Source organism: Adiantum capillus-veneris, chromosome 5 (assembly GCF_014529385.1).
Source record: "Adiantum capillus-veneris isolate H3 chromosome 5, ASM1452938v2, whole genome shotgun sequence".
In the NCBI taxonomy this organism is placed as follows: domain Eukaryota; kingdom Viridiplantae; phylum Streptophyta; class Polypodiopsida; order Polypodiales; family Pteridaceae; genus Adiantum; species Adiantum capillus-veneris.
In genome coordinates, this window is record NC_140935.1 from 63,538,400 (window position 1) to 63,561,636 (window position 23,237).

Below are 23,237 nucleotides of genomic sequence, written 5' to 3' on the forward strand. Positions count from 1 at the left end.
ATAGTCATACTAGATTTTCTTGGGTGTGCAAACAAGAGATTAACTGCTTTAAGGCTCTCTTAATATGCTCATGTAGTCTCATGAATAAATTGCTAGATAGCTAGGCCATGCTTACTTGCTACCCACAAAAAAGTATTCTCTATTGGTTGCACCCTGTGCATAGAGCCAATGATGTAAAGTGCCCGCCACTGTAAGCATATACAACGATCACAAGCAAGCATACCAACCTCAACTCTTTGTAGATAGAGTAGCTAATATTTTGGAAAAGCATAAACGATTATTTAATGGAATGAAGCCCACCATATTAACACGTCATGAATGCATATCAAAAGAATAGAGCGATAATCCCTTGGCTTCAATGACAGTCTAAACATTTTGAGCGGATGCATACGTGCCTTGCACAATTGTACTGGTATGTATACATCAAAGTTCATTGTTGCCAAACATAATTGTGAGCTTATATCCTATCATTGCCAAACTTGCCTACCATTATACTTGATTCAAAGTCAATGGATAATACTTTTGCACGAAATAGAAGCGTTGCTTTGTGTTAAGTTTGTCAAAGCACTTTGCCTTACACAAGACAAAAAAAAAAAAAAAAAAAAAAAGTTAAAAACAAAAATTACGTAGAACTTCAAATTGTCTAACCTTTTCATCCCTCTGAGAGAAATTGCCTTTGCTTGAATCTGGCTCATAGCCATGTATGCTAAGAAATTCAGAGCTATCGACATATGTACCCTGCATGCCCTTGTGGCTTGGTTATACTGACCTCCACTAAAAAATCAGATAGACATGTTACTGAGTTTCACCAAGTTTGTATGCTAATATCATATTTCAAGCTTTGGAAGCTTACATGCAATATGCCCTAAAGTGAATCCTTGCATCGCATAAGTTCACGTCAAAAAGAAGAGAGAGAATGCAGCCTAAGTGCTCATACCTAATAGGTGCTCATGTCAAAGCAAAAGAAAATTGACCTTGTCGAGATTGCATAGAGAATCGGCCTTGCCAAAGCGTAAATAGCTAAGGAAACATAGCTATCAAACTTTATCTAACTGTCAGAGTCTGCTTAAAGAAACCAACCTTTGCTTGGCAAGTTGGTATTGTAAAAACTTTTGCAACATTAGTTCAAAATTGTAAACTGTAACTTGCTTACCAACTTGGTTGAATTTCCACCCGTGGTACTGTAAATCGTAGCACCCATTGGTGTGGTTTGCTTGTGTTGAATTTAGCTTGAGTTGTCCAATACTTCTTGCATGCACCCGTTGCCAATTACCTTTGAAAACCCATCGGATTTGGCTTGTAGACAATGGGTTGATCGTGACCGTTTTCTATTGCCTCGAGTTTAGTAAACTTGCTTAGGAGCCATGCCCTAGCAAACCCAAAACTTTGAAGTAGAGGAAAAGATGCTTGCCGACTTCTTTAATTGGAATAATTGGTTGGCCCTATTGAATACCTTTACCCTACAAGCCATAGGCCTTGCCTATACTTGCTTGATTGTAACTCAATAACTTACCAATCGTTCCTAATAATTCTTGACTGTTTTTGAGCAAGAGATTTTGCTTGAAAATTTGAAACCTCATGGGAGACATCCTTAAGATCATGTGTTGTTGATGCTCTTTGTATGATGCCATGCATATCAAAAGCCATGCTCCTTGTGTAAGGAAATTGAAGAAAGTCCCTTTCAGAGAACCGTGCCCTTGTCAAGATTCTTTATCGATACCACTTTTCATTGTGCTTTGCATAGGTAGAAGCAATTTATGGTGTGCTTTGAAGCGGTCTTGAAGGATTCCTCTTGAAGAAATCACCTTACAAAAAGAATTAGCCTTTGTAAGCAATATCAAATTCAAAATTTTGTAAAGTACTATCCAATCTCGAACTATGCTAATACTTGAGTGATTATCGGAGAAGATCCTCTCTAATCCACAACCCTTTGTGTAGGTCACAAGAAGGGTTATCAAGATGATATTGCCTTGTTGTGAGGATCTCTTGAATACTTACAAATGCTCAGACCTCTATTTGAATCTACGGAGTTTCGATTGTCGCCCTTGGAGCCTTTGCCTTGATTTCCTTGAGAGCTTTGCCTTGGTTGCCTTGAAAACTTTGGCTTTGAATAAATGTACCTAGACTTTGACTCCTTGATTTTGAGTCCCTGCTTGCAAACTCCAAGGTGCTAAGTTTGAGCTTGTGTGCTTGCATGAGAGTTTAGAGGAGGTTTTTTTTTTTTTTTTTTTTTGTGTGTTTTTTTTGGGGGGGGGGGGGGGGGGGGGGGGGGGGGTTTGGGTTTTCCTTAGGAGATCCTTGTTTTTTGTAACAAAAATGTATGGTCCTTCAGTTTAGGTGAGCACCCAAGTGGGAATAAATCCACGCCTACGAGCAGCGATGGCTATAGGGCGTTGTAAGTGAGAGAAAACCATTGGTAGTAGGGTAAGGGAGCCAATAAAAAGCCCCCCCCCCCCCCCCCCCCCCCCAAAACAAAAGAAAGGACAATGACACCCCAATAAAAAGACAAAGTTGGACCTGTTGTTGTTTTGTACAATTCAAATTCAAAAGGATGTTGAATGGTCAATTTATTTAAATCGAAGCCTTTTCATTGGGCAATCTGTGAGTTCAAGCTTTATTGGCACCCATGTCTCTCTTGTTTCTTTTTGGGTTGGTGTGTCTCCCTTTTGATACCCATTTTTGTTACATGGGATTGCACAAATGGAATTGTAACCTCCGGCTCCAATAGTAAAAAAAGTTGAGATCAAATTTTTCAAAAATCTCGCGTGACGAGATGAATCAAATGAACTACTCACGCATTATAATTGAGTTCGAAGATGGGAGATCTAGGCTCCACAAGTTAGGTGGCCTTGTATTGGTCCCTTTATCCTACCTTATATAGATCTCGAGAGAGCAAGCTCAAGAAACATAAAACAGTCCCTACTGCCATCCGATCTTAACAGGCCTAAGCTTGTATGATTTGGTGCAAGTTGCCTCAAATTCTCTTCTCTGTCCAAGCGGCCCTTCACCAGCTTATGAGCTCTTCGTGCTCCTCGAGAGCCTCCAACTTGGGGTAGCTTCATTGCACAATTGTTTTGCTAAAAATAGCTCCAAGACCATCTTGCCCAACTTAGCTTTGATACCAATTTGAGATAGAGGGGACTGACACATGCAAATCACCATCCAACCATGCCTTATATAGGCCCTTGGCCACCCTATTTATAAGACCTCTTTTACCGCATGTGTGTCTTGGCCTGGTCGGTCTTACCTTAGGTCTAACATCTATCATCAAAGAGAATTAATTATGTGAGAAGAATTGGAGCGATCGGTCCAAAATTGGTACAAACTTTAAGGTGTTGTGGGAATTTTGGGAATAGAGACAAATTTCAACGGTATCTTGGTAATTTCTCTAGAAGATAAGTATACTATTGGAAAGTATATGCAATTTAATAAATACAAAATTACTCATATTGCACAGATTTTTGGGATTGAAATGTACCCATGCTTAGAGAGGCTATCCATGTTTACAAGGGCATTTTGACTTATTCGAAGGGGGGGAAAAAAAAGAGCGAGAAGGTTTTTGCGAGATATTTGGGCGAAATTAAATTGAAGGGAGATTTCTCACAGCAGGCATGCATAAGAAATGAAATGAAAACATGGGTGGTTGGTGATGGCAACAAGGTTGTGATAGCTAGGAATGATGTTGACAATGAAAGTAATTATAAAAGGTGTAGATCTTGCTTGAGTTTTCAATAGGGAGAAACCTCATAGTACTTGCAACAGCAACAACAAGATGTTGAGAAATCATAAGGGAGTTTTGATTATATCGTTCGCTTTCCAATTAATTATTTCTATGCAAAGCTATCATCTCTTAGTAAGAGCACAACCTGTCTCATGCTTGGACATAACAGGCAGATTGGCTCTATGTTTTCTTTACTTGGAAGGCGCAACAACCCTTCCATCTCCAGGTTGTTGCACTGGCGTGCGGAGTGTTGCAAACATGGCAACAACAAATGGAACTCGCCAATCTGTGTGCAATTGCATCAGAGCTGACATTCAAACCTTCTCTCCCAATCCAATTGCATTAGCAAGCCTTCCAAGTCTATGCAATGTCACATTCGGCTACCCAATAACTCCTAATATCGATTGTTCGGCGTAAGCTTGAGGAAATGAGACAAGGCATTTGAACTATAGCTTTTCCTTTGATTGCAATTTTGCATTGTGGAACAAATTTGTAACTTCTTGATTTTTGATACTTATCCATAGTTAAGCACGCTTGAAGATCCTTTAAAGTAAGATAAGGACAAGGATAAACATTTTCATAAACATAAACATTAGCATGCTTTTAATTAGAAAATCTAATCTTATTAAATTTTGTTGATCGGATTTCAGGATGATATAACCTTCAAAAGCCATGAACGTGGACAATCAAAACAATCAAAGGCCTCAAACTTTAGATTTGAGTATTTATAAAGAGCTACCATTGTCAAATATCTTGATCATACTTTAATTAAGATTATGTGGGTGTAATTACAATCAGAAGAAGAGACCCATTAACAGTTATGTGGGTATAATTGACAAAACGGACCAATTCAATGTTTGCGACTTACCTTCACCTTAATCCATTGCAAAAAAGTATAATTTTGTGTCTTTGTGTGTGTGTGAGAGAGAGAGAGAGAGACGACCGTTGCTCAATGTATAGTGTAAAATATTTGTAAAACGAACAAGGTGAAAGAGTCACAAAGGTCTATTGAAGTTAAAGGAGGGGGGTATGACAAGTAGATCTAAATGAATGCCTGCAATCATATGTCATTTTTGTTGTGTTTTAATTAAAAATTGTATTGTCCACCTATACACATAATCACAAATGCTTTATACATTACTAAGCAGTGTTCTGATTTGCACACCCCCTATTCTTTCAAAAGACATGCACTAAGAAATAGTACTCTTCCCTATGAAGCAATTTCATTTTCCCCTTGAATAACACAAAAATTCTAAGTCACTTTTTGTAACATGTTTGGTGAAGAATATAAGAAGGCTTTGCATGTGGTAAGCAATATTGATTGAATTTCTATTTACAAGTGTTTTCACAACACTTTAGAAGATACATGAAAACTAAAAGACACTTCTATGCTACATAGTACCTGTCCATTTTCAATGATGTTCTTTAAAATTAGATGAGCAATTTAATGTACTCCCTTTTCATTGGCAATTTTTAGGTAAGCCCTTCTAATGACAGACTCATGAAAATTTGCCCTCCATACGACAAAAACAATGGCTTAAGAAGGAAAGACGTACGTCTAACCCTTTCGACGAATAACACACTCAAAGAAGACACACAATGACATTTTAAGATGAAAGTTCACTATGACCTACATAAGGGTATGAGAAGAATTCAGAAATAAAAGATTTCTATGTGAAGAAACAAGAAAGTCACTCTATGTTTTTAAAACATTTGTTATCGCACTAAAATATTATGTTTCTTGAAAAAGTGTAACAATAAACTATTTAAAGTACAATATATTCCAAAAACATAAAAATTAATGTTTTGAAAGACCACTTGGAAATATTATAGAAAATCGAGAAAAAAAAAGGTGGAAGAGGGCAAGAAAGATTGTATGTGCCAATATTCAATGGCTCCCTTTAAAAAGAGAGGCACACAAATGTCAGCACCTCTCACAAAGACTCGAAAGAAATATTAAAAAAGAAAGTTCTTTGTCATGTGACATTAATCCAATGGTTCACAATTGCACCAAAAATTCAACTCTTTGCTAAGGACTCTTTATGTACTCCAAAAAGTTAAATTAAAACATTGAAATAAAGAGATCCATTGGCAAACTGAAATAATTACTTTTTTCAATGCTTTCATTAGAAAAATTAAATCTAATAAATATAAAAAAAACTCTTTCATAAATTCAAATAATTTTAAAACCTTCAATGAGTCAATACTTCATATCATGGGATCAAATTTAATTTTTTTGAATATAGTCCTTATTCTTTGTTCTTTAAGGACTTTTTGAAGGGTCCAAAAAGTAAGGTCGATGATGGCCTTCTAAAAAATAAGGGAGAAATGACACAATATAGCTCACAAAATGTAAGCATTGCTTCACATAGTCGGTAGTAGACATCCATATTGTAATCTTCAGCACCTCAAGGCTCGGTCTGAGCTTGAGGGTATTTTGTAATTTTTATGCTATGCTTAATACAATACACTCAAATCTTGACTTGAGACATCATACACAAATGATGTCTATTTGCTAAAAATTAACCCAAACTTAAAGTTTAGACTCTCCTTGATATGCTCTATTGACTCCAAGTTTTGCTTTGTGATTCAGACACATGTAGGCATGTCAATCTTTCCTAATTCTATCTTAGTTGCTATTAGTATCTTTGGGGGGGTCTTTTGGGTAAAATATGATTCAAATTGAAAGAAACTTTGTCTCTAAGCTTGTTTTGTGGTGTTAAACACCCTGGTTTGCTCTGATGTTAGCTTTGGTCCCTAAAATTTCCCTTTAGACATCATACGCGTATGATGTCTAGCTGCTCAAATTAAAGTCCACATCTTGGTATGTTTTTGTCCACCAAAAAGTCATTATGTGGATACTTATTATATTCCCTTTGAAACCTTGATTTTTTTCATTATTATAAGTAGAGCCATATTTTTTATGTGCACCTTTGTTGCGCAAAATTTTTTTTAGGACCATACGCAAACACCTTTGTTGCACAAAAAATTGTTAGGACCATCCAAAAACACTATAAGACCATGTGTGTGTGCATGAAATCAAGAATTGACTTGGCATAATGTAATATTCATGGATTTTATTGTTTCTTTTTGTGTTATAAACCTTAGAAAGTTGCCATCTATTGATATTTTTACGTTGCATATTTTGGCATACTCATCCAACATCGAGTATGAAGTCTACTCAGTTAGGAACGAGTGTATGTCTTCCCAAGAAGAAGATGGTGCTCATTGGTTTGCTAGATACGAAGGATACTCCATTCTTGATGATTGGGAGTACTTCCAAAGTGTGGACCTTAGGAAGTTGCCATCTACTGATATTTTAATGTTGCATATTTTGGCATACTCATTCGTGCATCAAGTATGGTGTCTACTCAATTAGGACGGATATGTGTCTTCCCAAGAAGAAGATGATGCTCATTGGTTTGTTAGATATGAAGAATACTCCATTCCTAATGATTGGGAGTACCTCAAAGTTCTAGGTTCTATGAGTTGATCTACCAAATTCACTTGCCTTAAAAACTTGCATATTTGATAGCTCCACATGTAGCTGCAATAATTGGTATGTATAAAGTATTGGGTTTGGTGCTTCAATTGCATTATTTCAAAGAAAGTCTCTCTTTTTCACTACTTTTTTTTGTTAATCCAAGAGATAATCGACCATGGGATCGAAAAACGGTATTTAATTCAGGAATGGAGAAACTCCAAGACATTGTCAATTGCATGATGAAGTGAGCTTTGTTGCTTTGACCTCTTAGATCATTTGTGGCACAATTGTGTCCTTGATTGAGTTCGTTTCTTTGACAAACATATCAACAACTTTGCCATGTTGATAATCCATTTTTAGGACATGTTCTTTGGATGTTTGGATACATTTTTGAATATCCTACAGATGTTTATTATGACTTTTCTATGCAATAGAGTTTTTGACTTGCAATTTCAGTTTGTGGGTGTAGTATTGCACAAGAGATTGCTTCCTTGGTGATAGTTAACATTGTGTGTGTGTGTGTGTGTGTGTGTGTGTGTGTGTGTGTGTGTGCGCGCGCGCGCATGTGCGTGTGTGTGCATGCATGCCCTTTGCAATTTGCGAACTCTCCATGGGCGATATTGTAGCAACAATGTGACCAAGCACAGCAGAGGCAAAAAGAGAGAGAGAGAGAGAGAGAGAGAGAGAGAGAGAGAGAGAGAGAGAGAGAGAGGGGAGAGGCCAATGAGGGAGTGAGAGACATACCGTTGTGAGAGACAAGGGAAGGAGAAGCCCAAGAGGAGAAAGAGAAGCAATAAGAATGGTCAAACACAAGAATTCAAGCAATCATAATTGTGCTTAATCACACTAAGAATATAAGCAAGCGCTTGTATAAAGTTAGCACAATAGGAAGAGAAGGGCCTCTTTATTATCCACTTTACGGAATCAAGCCATTTATATTAAGTAATGAAATCGTAACTTTTGAATCCAAAGCGACAAATATTGAGTAATGAAAGTGTAACTTTTGAATCCAAAGGGACAAACAACTAATTATTTTAAAGTCAAAATTTCCCTCCAAAATGAAATGTGACATCTAACAAAAAAAAAAAATACAAAGAGAGGGTGGTGTGATGATTTTGAAACATGTAATCTTTGCTCAAATGGGAGATTGTATGTAGGAGGTAAGGAAGGTTGACAATCATTAAATCTCCCCTCATTTTTTGGGAAGGGAATTGCGTTGACCTCTTTTATCCCTCTCTTACACACCCAACATTCTTGCACATGGCATACACACATTTGTTTAAATTTTAATTGCCCCCATAAGGTTATGCCAAGTTAAGAAGCCCTTTTAGACCCCATCCTCTTCTTGAGAGAATGACTGTGAGGGAGAAGATGATGGAATCCATAGAAAAACTCTGAAGGTCCTTAGTTAGTCTCATGTTAAGTTCACATTCTACAATATTTCTTTTATACATATGGTTACATTTTGGATTGACCTAAATCACTTTGCTAATCACTTAGGATTTACTCTTGATATAGACCTTAAAACTTAAAAATCCTTATGATCCCGATATAAAATTGCAAATTTGCAATGCACGAATCTTGGAAGATATCACAAAAATGAAAAATTTGTGCTCCAATTTTGCAATTTATAACTCTAGACTAACCCCAACATCTTTTCTTCCATCTTTGCTCCCTCGCTTCACCCACTCCCCCCCGCCACCCCCCCCCCCCCCCCCCCCTCTCTCTCTCCTCTCTCATCCATCTAACTCTACCTTCTCTCTACATAATCCAAAGGCGTTTCCACTCTCTATCTAGATGGAAGGGCACCTTTTCGCCCATGTCACTCTCTTCCCTACCTATCCTTTCCTCAATCTAAGATGTTACACCACTCTTAAGCTATGTAGATCTTGATTTGCAACAATATGCTCTCTCCATAACTGCATTTATTTGCAAAATATTATTTTCTCACCTTGTCTTTAATTTACACCTTGGAGGTTCTATCAACTCTTGGTATCAAAGCTTTCCATAGGCTATTTTTGGCAACATCTACTATGTATGAAGAACTTGATCTGCAAATCACATCCTCTCTCCATGGCTTTCTTATTTCCAAACATCTTCTCTCATCTTATGTGTGATCTACTCAATGTAGATTAGGGAGGATAAATTAGAGAACCATTCATGATATCGGCATATAATAATCATCACAAACACAATGGATAGAGTGATAGACACAAACTCAAAGCTAAATTATTTCAAAGTGAGTACAAAGACGCACATTATATAGAGATAGTATCAACATCTAATCTAGCATCATACATGACATCATTTGGAGCTTCAAATCATGCCCAAATCCACTTGTGAACTTGTGGGTATCTTTTAGGCTATTTTAAGGACCTTCTAACTAAGTTTAAGTGAGTCCACACCCTCTAGAAATGGCCCTCATGGGTACTTACATCCCTTAGGTATCTTTTCCACATGCTATCACATGGTTCCATGCCACTTAGGCATCCCATAGACAAGAGGTTTTACACACAAGCATAGGCTAAAGCCCATAAACCTAACAAACCTCCCCTTGGTGCTTAGACTATATAATATGGTACCTCTAACACGTGCCAATCCAAGAGAAAATGAACATCTCCAATCCAAGAGACCAAGAGAAAAAACATATCTAATCCAAGGGACATTGCACACTTCCCTTCAAACAGATGTATAAAGACCGAGACCAAGCTATCTCCAACAAATGATACACTAAGAGGTAAAGGCAAAAATAAAAGCTAGAGAATATCATCATAGTTGTAGTCGCAAGAGACTAGAAAGCTATTCTTGTCTTCTGTGCATTCTCTTCTTTGTCTTCTTCTTCCAAAGAGACTGATATTCTTGGCTTTGAACTGTTGCTAGTTTTTTCTTGTCTGAAGCACTTGGAAGGAGGATGTCCCTCCTTCCCACAAATTCTATAAGTCTTTGATGCTAGCCAATCCTTGGCTATGTATCCCTCTTTGTCACACTTAAAACAAACTTTATTGCTAGAACTAACTACAAACGCTCCTCCTTGTGAAGTATAATTCCTCCTCTACTTCTTCTCTTTGGACTGTAAAGAGTTGATCACATTTTGAAAATTGGTTGTGGATCCTTCTTTTTAATGATGGTCACTATCTGGTCAAAGCTATGTGGCAAGGATCCTAGTAGAACTGCAATTTTTTATTCCTCTAGCATAGCACAGTTCACATAGGTGAGTTGTGTGGTCATGCTTTTAAGGCGGTTGAAGAGGCTCACAATATCCTTGACAAGCTCCATTTTTAGGTTGTAGAGACCTTTCTTTAAGCTCGCCCTACTTTTATTTCCTCTAATTTTTTTCTCTAGGTCTTCCCATGGAGCTAATGAAGTTTAACACTCGTCAATGAAATGTATGTAACTTTCAAGCAATGCAATGATTATGATTCCTGATGATTGCCCATCCTTGGCCTAGTTTTGTGCGCTCATAGCCCAAGATGAGGGGTCAATAATTGTTGCCTTGACTATTTTCCACAACCCCTTTTTCATTGATTTTGGTATGTTGGGTGTGAAACACATCCTCGCTGAATTTCTAATTCCCTTCCCTCCATTTGTGCAAATTTAGAGGGGCCTTAGTTCAAGGGACTCTCCCAAAGCCATGTCTCGCATCTTACAATAGCGCAATTATAAAGTTGTCCCCAAAATGTGAGAAATATGAAAGCATACGTTTCAAGATTGTTGTGCTTGGCTGTAAACTTTGGATTTTAATTGCTTTGTAAGAGAGAAAGAGGGAGAGAAAAATTCACTTTGACATTCTCGTGTGTACAAGAAGAAGTATATCCCTAGCCTAAGTATAAGGCAAGATTGGTTGCAAAAGGGTTCGAGCAAATGAAAGGCATGGATTTTAATGAAATCTTTTCTCCTGTGGTCAAGATGACTACATTGCGTCTTATGCTTGGTCTAATAGCTAGTCTAATAGCCGAAAACTTGGAATTGGTCCAAATGGATGTGAAGATAGAGTTTCTTCATGGGGATCATGAAGAGGATGTTTACATGAAACAGCCACACGATTTTTTGATAAAACCTGAGAAGCAAACACGGGCAGAACAGTGTGTAGACTCAAGAAATCTTTGTATGGATTAAAGCAAGGCTCAAGGAAATGGTACATCAAAATTGATAAGTACATTCAGTCCCAGGGTTATGTACGGAGCCAAGAGGATCACTGCTTGTACACAAAGAGGTTGAACGATGGCTCCCTCATCATTCTTGACTTTGTATGTGGATGACATGCTCATACTCGAGAAGTCAAAAGATGAGATTGCACTTCTCAAGGAAGCCTTAAGCAAGTAGTTTGCTATGAAAGATTTGGGTGATGCACATCACTTTCTTGGTATGCGTATCAAGAGAGATTGCAAACGAGGTATACTTGAACTTTTGCAGAAAGATTTTCCTCCAATCCTAGCACCTACTCACCTATTAACATAGTTCCTCTCCCTTTTGTACACTCTCTCCTTTCTTCCATCCTCGCCACCTTCACTTTTCTTTCCTCCTCCAATGAAAGAAATTTTATTCTTTTCTACCTTCTTAAACTTAAGCCTTAAACTTAAGCCTTGTCCCTTCTACCTTCTTCCTGAAATCCACAAACCAACCTTGGTTGGATGACCTATTTTCTTGTACAAGGCTATGTTTTAGAGCATGCCTTGAAATGGCTACACAATCAACTTTATCCTATTTTAGTCTACAAAAAGCAACACCTTAAAGACTCACACTCTCTTATTTTGGCTCTAGTCTCCCTTCCCTTTCCATCTAACATTACGTTTTTCACCTTTGATGTCGGCTCTCTATATCCTAATATCCCTAACCTAGAGGACCTTCTAGCTTTGAAATTTTCTATCCAAAGTCATTTCTCTTCCCCTAAGCTTCCCCCTTCCTCCTAACATTACGTTTTTCACCTTTGATGTTGACTCTCTATATCTTAGTATCCCTATCATAGAGGACCTTCTAGCTTTGAAATTTTCTATCCAAAGTCATTTCTCTTCCCCTAAGCTTTCCATTATTATGGCCTTAGCATCCCTTATTTGAAATCACCATATATCTCTTTTAATGGGCAGCGTTGGCACCAAGTTAACTTGGCACTACAATGGGCCCAAACTTCACCATGTCTCCAAATAGCTTTAGGTTGGCATGTGTGGATAATAACACCTTGGCTCTCATTCCCACCTTTTGGTTATCCTTCTTACTTTTGGAGACTTTCAAGACCCGTCTTGGAATCTTTTGGACTCGCTATATCCCATCGGTTACCTTGTAGAAAATTGAAATATAGACCACACTAGGTCAGAAAATCCCCATTCGTGAACTGTGAACACATCACGTGCAAACTTTCTAGTAGACAATAAAATTTGAAATACATCCTATCGATAATTTGGCCAACAACAATGGATTGGCATAGTCATCCATAGTGTTTTAGATATGTCTGATGGTTCCTTGCCAGATGCATGTGCATTGAACTACGACCCATGGGTCCACACACTAAGAACTAGAACTCCAACACATGGGTCCAAATCATTTATAGGGAGCTTCATTTTCCCCCTCTCTGCCACTCACAAGCCTGTCTATGGCTAAAACTAGTTGCGGCAATCACCAACTAACTAGAAATCTAGTCTTGTGGCCATTGTGGCCACCACCACGTGTGCCATGCCGATCGCCTCTATCAGATCTTTATCAATTTTATCTCTATCTAGATTTCCTTTGCCTTTGTCCTCCTATGAGTACCTACTTTTGCCTCTAGCTTTGCATTCTTGAGCCAAACAAAGCGTCGTGCCACATTTATAACAACAGTTGTGTTGGACGGGGAGCGACTCACACACCCATGAAGTGCATGCAAACACTACCTAGATCAACATAATGTCAATCGAGGACACAGATGACACGATAGGCACACGGAGGAAATATCTTGAGCTTGTCAGGCTGAGATCATCCTACACATACAACACTCTGGAAGGCCAACTAAACCACAATCAAGAACCTCACTGCTCTTAACTACATCACCTAGCCACATAAACACATGCAGAAGGTAACTCACCTAATCATGCCTGATTCGTACGAAACTTAAGGAACACCATCCCCTCACTAGGATACACCTGTCCCTAAGCTTCTACACTCAAAACCCTCACTCTAAACCCATCTGCGGAAAATGCATAGGATGACAGAACAGAATTTTGAAAGTGCCCGAAACTGAAATTTATGAGTACCTATGCGTAGCTTATGTCGCCACGATTCTATAGACTACTAGCAGGAAGAAAACAGACATCGTTTGATACACTTACGGCCACAAATAGCTCGTAGATGCGTCGGCGTGTGCGCTTCGTCTCGCATGGAATGCTTGGCGTTGTCGCGTAGCTCTCCTCGAGCCTACAACAATGCTGCAGTCGGATCTCCAATGTGTTGAGCGAGCCGGGCGTAGCGAGAGGATGAAGCTCACGCTCACTCTCTTTCTCTCTCACACACAGTAGACGGCAGCGCTAAGTTTTGATTATGATTAAAGTCTCCTTTACAAAATGACCTAGGTACCTTATATACTAAGGCTACCTTAGGTTTAACCAAAAATGGGGTTGAAAGGGTCAAATGGCTTTGTATTTACAATCTGGAAGTGCGATTGCACCCCGGCTTCTGAAACTAGAATAACTACTCATTACAAATGACGTTTATAGCCATAATCCGCAGCATTTCATAACTCACAAAAGATAAGACTTTGGTACGAAACTTGAGTTATGTTGTGTTGTTGACCCAGCGGTCAACATTCCCCCCTTCCACGTTCATGTCGTCCCCAACATGACCTAATTGTCGATGGCGATGTGGTCTTTGCTGTCGTTTTGTTGTTGGAAAGAAAGTATAGACTATAGCCTTTGCAGTAGCTTGTCTTGTTCATCCAATCCGATGTACATTGTCTTCACATGATTCAGGAAAATCATAATTGATGACGAACTTTATGTCTTTCACATCCACGTTCCGACCTTCAGCATCTGTTTCTGTCATTATAGGTCTACTTCCAGATCTAAATTCAAAAAGAACCCAATGTCGTTTAACTTGACTCTTATCTTCATGGATAGAGAAAGCTCCATCCATCATTTGCTCCAGCAAATCTGTGAATTCGGAGTATTTGTGATTCTCAGAAACAACTTCTACAATCTATAGAATTAAGTGATTGGCTTTCTGATCTTGTGAACCAATGACAACTTTGTAAGGATTTTGTAGAAATTGTATGGCTAAATCCTTAACTTCTTTAGGCCAAGTTGCACTCCAATGCAAAGTCTGTCTGTCAGGCCGAATCCAGGACTTAATTATTCTAATTTGAGGTTCAAAACCCTTCCAAGCATTCGATGCGCATTATCAAGGACAAGCTTTTGAGATCCTCTAATTACCCTTATGTCTGCTCTTTGTCATTGAGGACTTCTTTGTTCTTGAGTTACGTTGTGTTGTTGACCCAGCGGTCAACACTTTGCTGTTGTTTTGGCTTCATCTGTTGCACTGCTTGTATCTTTGTCGAACCACAACATGAACTATGATCCATTAGAGCGGACGTCTATCATCATAACCATTCATCTTTTGAAATCCTCTGATTACTTTTATGTCTGCTCTTCTTCATTGGGGACTTCTTTGTTCGTGTGCAATCATGTTGTTAGTGTTATCTGCAGCTTTGTCATTGTAGGCCATTCTTCGACTCGCCATTGAGGAGAAGTATGCTATGATCTGAAATTGGTGCTCCAATTCATTTGTCAATTGATTTGAGTAGCATTTCCTTATTGTTGATGTAGATGGAATATGTACAAGAGGATGGTGATAGGTGTCTTTAGATTAGGGTCTAAAACCTGGATGACCAAAGGAAAAAACCCGGTGGGAAAAAATGCCTTTGGTATACACTCTTATTGGAGTTGAGCAGTTGAACGTGAAGTACATGTTCATGAAAGGTGAGTGCTTGGGTGAAACACGGAAAGAGTGCCTGATGCAAGTGCCAATTATGGGACACTCTATATGCATATGAGAAATTTGTCAACAAAAGCATGCAATGTGAAAGAAGGAGATGATGGGTGTTTCGAGGAATAAATGTAGCACATGTGACATCAAAAGATGTCTCAATAGCTTCCACCTTTCCAAGAAGGGTTTTCGATGTAGAAGTTTCTCCACTCGTATCTCACTGTGCTCAGTACGTGAGTGTCTTTTGGACCGTCTCCTTCACTTCACCAGACTTAAGTACTTAGACTTCGACTCTTTTGCTCACCTATACCAGCGTGAGCGACACAACGTAAATATGCTCAACTCTTCCAGCTTGAGCAATACCTAGAATAGCTAAGACGCTTAGACCACAGAGAATATTACTTGAAGCTTTGGGACTAACACCTCACTCATTTTGTGGTGTGGCTACTCGACTCTGACTTGTATGACTTGTCGGTTGCATGTTGACACTGCTTTGTGACAAGTTCTTCGGCTGTTGTAGTGGCTGCTGAGACATACTTCGTGAGGTTTCATCCTTTCCCTGTACCTTCTTCTCTTTGTAGTGCTCAGACCTCTCGTCAGTCTTTTCTTCATGTGGAGTATGGATTTTTTATTTTTTTTTTTAATAATAAACAAAGAAAATCTTAAAACAACTCAACAAAAGAAAAATCATTCAAATAGAAATCTAAATGCTATGTACACTATACACATGTCCCTAGGGGCTCATATATGGATTTTGTCCCCATACTCCTCTGTAACACTACTATGAGGGCATATACTCTAAATTTCGTCAAAAAATTATCACAATAAAACGCAAAAATTCAATGCATCTCACAAAACATTGCCCTCTAATAGTCATAATGTTAGGTCCGCATTCAGAATGCCTCCCCCCTTCCTATTTGGAGTCATCCTTTACGACAGGGTATCGCAAAGGGTATGTGTTGTGCTTGGGCAATTAAAAGTTGTACCTATGCAGGCCTTGTAATGTAGCCCTATTATGCATACACAGTCAATGCATGGAAAAGATTTATGTTGTGCAAGATGTGGGTATAAGAAATTTGCTTATTGGCATTTTTTGGCGAGGCTTCCTATTCTAAGCAATGTAATGGTCTTTGAAGCTCTTGTATCGTTGCTTGATTGAAGCGACTTGCTCTCTTCTAACTGTACTGTAATCGTAGGAAGAATTGTAAGAATTCAAGCGGCGATGCACTGACAGCAATTTGGTTGTTCTTCTTTGGGACCCACTTCTTTGCGATTATTGGTTGTTTTTTTGCTGACGCTCGTTTGGGAACCCATACTTGCCCGTGCTTCGTTTGTGTTTGAAGAGACTTCTTTGGGATCCACCTTTTTGTTGTGTGAGTCGACAGTGGTCTTTGCTTCAGCCGTTGTACGCTTGGTTGGGGACGGGATTCAGGCTTTGAAAATTGATATTGTGGTTGTTTTGGAATCCAAATGAATTCCTGACCTTTTTGTGCTTGAATCAACTTCTTTGGAGCCCAAACTTGAGTTGTGAAAGCTTGCGACTTTGTGATATTCTTACCCGTTCGTGCACGCTTTTGTTTTGTTTTGGTGTTGGATCTTGTGATTTGTCATTAGAGATCTTTGTCTTCTTGATCCATATCTGTTTTTGGCCGATCTAGCTTTTTGGTATCCAGATTTGTCGAGCTTTTTGGCTTTGACTTGTTGTCCTGTTCTTTTGACCTGTCATTATTGTTGCTGAAGGGGTTGGTGATAGTGATGGCCTGAGTTGATGATAGGGGATGTCATAAGATTCATCACTATCGTTACTATCCTCAGCAAGGTTGACTTCTTGTACTTTCCCTTGATTTTTTGGCTGGTAGTGGAAAGTTACTGTCTGTTTGCTCGTGGGTGGTAGTTTCTTGGAGGACTTTTCTAGCCCATTGATTAGAGCATTGTTAGCTCGTTGCTCTGGTCGTATTCCTCCTAGCCGAGTCTATGCATCCTTATTAGGATCCATGTATGAGGATGCTTGTAGTGGTTGTGTTTTCACCAAGGACTTTGGAATCCACTTTTGATGCACTTTATTCGTGTAGCTATGACATTGATTCCCGGGTCGTTGATCTTCTTGAAGCTCGAAGTGTTCTACAGAGTCATAGAACTCGTCGTCTTCTTCATCTTTTGATTCTCCACATTTATTTGTTTGCTCCTTATTTCGAGAGCTTGTTGATGTCTGGATCTCTTCGTTTTCTTGGATTACACTCACTGCAAAATAAGGAACAACATCATAGCCATTTTCATCACAAAACTTTGTTGTGGGAGCATCCTCCACGGCGCACACGTCTAGAGTAGCCAAGATGTGTTCCCATCCAAAAGGCTCTAACTCTTCTTCAGGAAATGGTTCTGGGATATAGTCGCTATCCTCTATAACCCGCTCTAGGATACATTCCTCACGTTTCAAGCTACCACATTGTGAAGCTCCACACATCCACAGTTCTTTAGGCTTGCCGAACCAAGCTGGAAGTTCTGATCCTGCTACTGTGACGGAATCAAACTCCTCAACCGGTGTTCTCGTCACATCTCTATAGCTATGGTCCCTCAAGTTTATCTTTGTTATGGTTTCCATATGTCTCAGGTATATATAGTCACAACCCCAATCTTGGACCATTTTCAATTGTCGCATGAATGGTCTTCCCAGAATGATGTCATAGTTGTTCTTCTTGCCAAAGTCAACAACAGCAAAAGTGTGTTCATATTCAATGCCACAAGAAGTAACAAGTACTTTTTCTAGCAGTCCTAGGGGCTTTTCCTTGTGTCCGTCTGCAAGCTATAGGGTCATTCGTATGGATATCAAGGCAGGTTTTCCCCATTTTTTCCAAACCTCTTTGGTTGCAATGGCCACACCAGCTCCACTGTCAAGGATTGCCATGGTTTTTACACCATTGAATTCCAAAGGAAGGGTGGTGTTTCCATCTTCTCCCTCGTAATACTCACCTACCTTGTTTAATGGCACTAGCCTAGTATTTAGTGGAGGCATTTCAAGCTCTTTGATGCCTTCCTCGATTTGATTCATTGGGGTTTTTACACCAAATTTCTCTAGACATTTACCCACATTAGCCCACATGTTTGGTCTTATTTTGAGCAGCTTGGCTAACATTATTGTACATGTGACTGGGGTAGATAGAATATCTACTAGCCCCTTTGAATCGATGGCCTTGTTGGGAGGCAATCTCTATGATGGGACTGCAACCACATCTGACTTGGTCTCGTACTCTCCCATGTAGGACGGTAGTGTTCGTAGAGAATGGGGTTGACTATCCATAGATTGTACAGATCCTTTGTTGCCCCAATACGATCACACGTCTAGATTCATTTGAGATGCAGTCTCAAATTCCTCTATTGGTGGTAGAAACACTCCTCGTTCATCACCAGTCTTGTCTACTCGTCTTCTTAGGTCATCGGCTTCATTGGCCTCTCTGACTTGTTTCCACAATTCTTCAAGACCATCTATCTCTTTACAATCCTCAGGTATAGCTTGGTGAAATCCCTCGGAAGAGTTATCCGTGGTATTCAGTACTATCCTTGGTTCTAATGCTGGGTCTTTGAGGTTTGGTCTGTGCTCATGACTAGAATCTGGCTCTTTTAGTTCCTGGTTCGGTGGGATTACTTGTGTAGACATGACACGGATCACATCCTCTGGTTTTGCAGCCTGTGGTTCTAGTAAAGCTTGGGCTGTTTGAATCATTCTCTTGCACATTTCAAACCTTTGCTTTTCTAGTTCCGCATAGGGATATGTCATCCACCTGTGTTCTTGGGTTTTGTTGTTTTTGAGCCTCACATCATAGGCTTTTAAGAGGGCATCTAATGTCTCTTTAACCTTCTCTGCCAAAATAGATCCTCTTGAACTAGCACTTCTCGGTTTCTCATTCGTGGATGGTTCTTCTAGAGGTTTAACCATCTGTGTAAGAGAAGGTGCCTCCTTTTCCTCATGTTGTTTTATCTTCTCCTCAACTTCGGTAAGCTTCTCAACTAGGGATTTTTGCTCTCGTTCCCTGCGTGCTTTCATCCTAGCCTTTCTAGATTTCCAACTATTTCGTTTGCTCTTTGTTTTCTGACTAGGTGCGTCTGTCTTTGGTCCATCATCTGTCTTTGGACTCATGTCACTTTTCGTATTCTTTGTCTCTGGATTCTCATCAGCTTTCTTTTGTGCTTGTGCTCTCGTAACTACTTGAACCGGTACAACATTTTCATTTTCTGAGCTACTAGGGAGCTGAACAATCCCTGATACATTTGTCGTGATTTTCCTGATTTGGTTTGGTTTTTTCGGGCAATCGGGGATCAAGTGAGTGATGCCACACTCAAGACAATAGGCATTTACTTCAGTGATCTCCGTATGAGGACATTGTTTGACCAAGTGGTTGTCACAACTTTTGTGATAATCTGTCTCTGGTTGAGGAGATTCTTTTATCATTTCCTCTTGGCTATAATCAAGCTTTGACCTAGCCCGGCCACTATTTGCAATGAATCGCAATGTCCTTTCGTCCATTTCATACCTTCTTTCTTTCGACTGAAAGCCAGGAGGTGGAGGTTGTACCGGCCTCACCACTCCCATGTGTTTCTCTCACATTTTGTTGCTCCGAAGGGTAGTACGCACTTTGGTTTCTATACCACATTGTAGCTCGTACTGGCGTTGGTTTATTTGACGCTTCCATCATTGGCATGTATCTCATGTCTACCGTCATTCTAGCACCTGGCAGCGGAGGTTGTTGTCCTAAGACAAGCTGTGGCCTTAAAACTCCTACTGTTCTTGGCGCATTCCCCGTAATGTATCTAGGTGGAGTAGGTGCTTCTGGAACAGGTTGTACATACCTCTCCCTAGTATTTTCCATGCTAGAATAGCACTCTTCCTCCGTATGGTTCGTCCATTTTCTCTCAATTTCATACCACTTCGGCTCTCCCGAATCAAACCTTACAAGAGGAATCAACCTCTTGACCAAGTTGTCGATAAGCTTTTCTTGATCAATAGGTGCCGTTGGCTTGGCAATGGACTCACTTATCTGTGAAACATTGTGCTGAGAGGATGTGTCATCTTCTTGACTCTTTAAGTCCTTTTCTTTGTATGCCTCACAGTTATCCACTAGATAAAGAGCTTCTTTGATCAACTCGTTTAGCGTCATCCTCCTTATCATATGCAGATCCTTCTGAAGGCCCGCATGTCTCATTTCCTGGATAAAGATCAGCATCAGTCGTGCTTGCGTAGGTAATTCCGCTTTCGGACAGAGCTTAACATATCTCTTGAGCCGTAATGATGCTTTGCGTACTGATTCATTCTCTTTCTGTTTGTATCTATGGATTTGCGAGACCGTGTTGTGAGCAATGCCTTTTGGCGAGAATTCTTCAATAAACTCCTCAAACGGCTCATCTAGGGTCTCAAAATCCCATTTTTCCACCGAGTCGAACCATGTAGTTGCCTCATCTTTTAGAGTCAATCCAAATCCCGCAAACTGTGTCGCAAAATCTGAAACTTCCTCTGCTCTAATCACTCTTCTAAAAGCCGCTACGTGATCTCTCGGATCTTTATCTCCGGAGTATTTTCTGTTTACCCATTTTTGGACTTGGGATGGTCTAACTCGTTGATTGTCTACAAGTCTAACCAGTGACTCTCCCAATCCTTCTCTCGTTATCGCTCTTGAAGGGAATCCTGGTGGCTCTCTTCTTGGAATTCCTATAGGAATTCTCGTGTTTGGTGGAGGCATTTGTGGTCCTTTATTGACCAAATATCCACCTCTTTGTAGTACAATCTGTGGATTTGTGCTTTCTCACAACTCTGTATTCTCGTCTTGTCGACAACTATAGATTTCCATTGACAGTCAACTCCGTATGTGTAGACATATAAGAGCTTGTAATCCGTTATCTCTTCTAGGTATGGATATGAGCACCTATAAAGATTGACCTCATTGTCGTCAATGTATCTATATAGTCCTTCACTCTCATGACCAATCATCCAAACTCTCTCAACAAGATGGGTCTTTATCAATTGCAAGTTTGGAAGATCCATTGTGGGAGGATATTCCTCTATCGTCGGGATCTCCAAGCTTGTGTAAGCTGCGTTTGAATCTAGGGTAGACATGATTTTTGGGCTTAAGAGCTTTTGCTTGGTTCAAGTAGACTTAGTCCACTATGTTGAAGTTCTTTGGTTAGGGAAAAGTTGAAACTATGTCCAAAACCACAACCGTTTTGTCACAATTCTCGCAAATTGTCGCTTTCAAACACCCCTAACTTGCGGATGAATTTTGAGGCCTTATACGATGTTTTTTTCAAAGTTGAAAGTTTTGCTCTAAGATCTGTAGAGCCGCTCTCAGGCTACGTTTTGATGTAAAAACTTTTCAGATCCGATACCGTTTGTGAAAGTTATGGCCAAAACAGTGAAATGCAGTTTAGAATGGTCAAAATGAGTCCAAATTCAAATTTAAAAGAAGGTTTGGGATCTCTGTGACACTGTGAACACTCCTGTATGGTCAAAAGTACAGCTGGACCCTAAAACTGGCCTAGAGACATCCTACGCGTAGGATGTCTATATGCTCAAAATTTAACAAAATTTGGTCCAGAGACTCCCCTTGAGTCCAGCAACACAATGGTATGCTCAGAATTTCATTTGGACCTGAAAATGGCCTTGAGACATCCTACGCGTAGGATGTCTTTTTGCATACCATGTCAAAGTCAATGATGTAGAAGCATAAAGAAATAGGGAGAATACACGAGAGAGAAAGAGAGAGATATATATTTTTGAACCAACCAAACTTGGCAATAAATTGATAGTTATACAATGGAGGCTAGGTGTACTTATAAAGTCACCTTAGCAAATTTCCCTACCTAGAGTTTGACAAGTAAGTAAAATAAATACCTAAAGTCAAAAGAAATATTGGGATCACATAGGGCAGTTCACTTTAGATGCCTAAACTTTAACAAATTCCTGATGTGTTTGAATTTTAGAATAAAGGAGAGCAAAATGCTACTATTGAATTCCCACAAAAAGCATTTGATGTTTAAGGAATCATCCAGGCCAAAACCAAAAAAGATGGGTAGCCAAAAGAGAGCAAGGAAAGGCCAACAAAACAAGAAGTATTGATATGATGGAGATTGCAGGGCCATCCACTTATAAGAGAACAACATGCCTAAAGCCCATCACATAAGAAGATCATGATGACATAGAGAAGACGTTGTTTGCCAAAGACCTCAAAATGGTCAAGGAATTCAACCTTGAAGAAACATTGGGATAGCTTGAAATGCATTTCTTTGCCACAAAAATGTCATTAATACAGCAGTGGCATCGGCATATTGAAAAATTAATAGAGGCACAAAATCTAAAGATAGGAGTGCAAGACTTGGAAACGCAAGCAAAGAAGCTTTAGGAAGAAAAATCACAGCTAACCAAAGTTCTCTGATCACCATATGCTAACTTAGAGTCATATTTAGCTAAAGGCAGTTAGAATCAAGAAGATATTCAATGGGGCTAGAGGAAAAAAGTGCCAACCAAAGGAGAATATATGAGCAATTTCCTACATCTTAAGACTCTGCTAAATCAACACTTACTACACTGCTCATGGATCTAGTAGGTTAGACTTCTCTTGCAGCACTATCAACATCACTACACAACGAAGAGATAGCAAGACTTAAAAGAAAAAGAAAAGATCTAGCGGCAAATGCTTGTGAGTGGCATCATGGCCACAACCTCCCAAAATGAATTGAAGATCAAGGAATAGAGGTACAGATTGCAAAGGTGAAGGCAAAAATGGAGATGCAAGTAGCCCAATTCATATCAAATCTATAGAAAAGAGATGACAGGATCTATGCAAGAGAGATGCATATCAAATGCCTACAAATTGTGAAGGAAAGCCTCCCAAGCACTTCAATACTTTGGATTTGTGCCACTAGAGCTACCTATAGCTCAACTCAAAATGTACCAAGCACTTCCTAGGCAGAACGTCTCTTACAATTTGACTTTGAAGATGCTCTTTTAAATTCAAATCAAAACATGAAAACATATATAGAGGAGATGCCAAAAGCATCAAAAAAAAAAAAAGGAATGGAAAAGAAAAATTATGGTCT

General features: G+C 39.4%; 1 protein-coding gene across 1 annotated transcript; it reads left to right on the forward strand.

Moving 5' to 3' along the window:
- The first annotated feature begins 3,734 nt into the window (after positions 1–3,734).
- LOC147457430 (non-specific lipid-transfer protein P3-like) lies at positions 3,735–4,629 on the forward strand. The gene is made up of 2 exons (XM_086513585.1): positions 3,735–4,158; positions 4,372–4,629. Exon 1 carries the CDS (start codon positions 3,773–3,775, stop codon positions 4,136–4,138), a length of 366 nt encoding a protein of 121 aa, XP_086369711.1. The 5' UTR covers positions 3,735–3,772; the 3' UTR covers positions 4,139–4,158; positions 4,372–4,629.
- Positions 4,630–23,237: the final 18,608 nt, after the last annotated feature.

Bases quoted from the DNA above. Each gene is read 5' to 3' on its own strand.
- LOC147457430 (XM_086513585.1), top strand. From the start codon at position 3,773: ATGTTGAGAAATCATAAGGGAGTTTTGATTATATCGTTCGCTTTCCAA.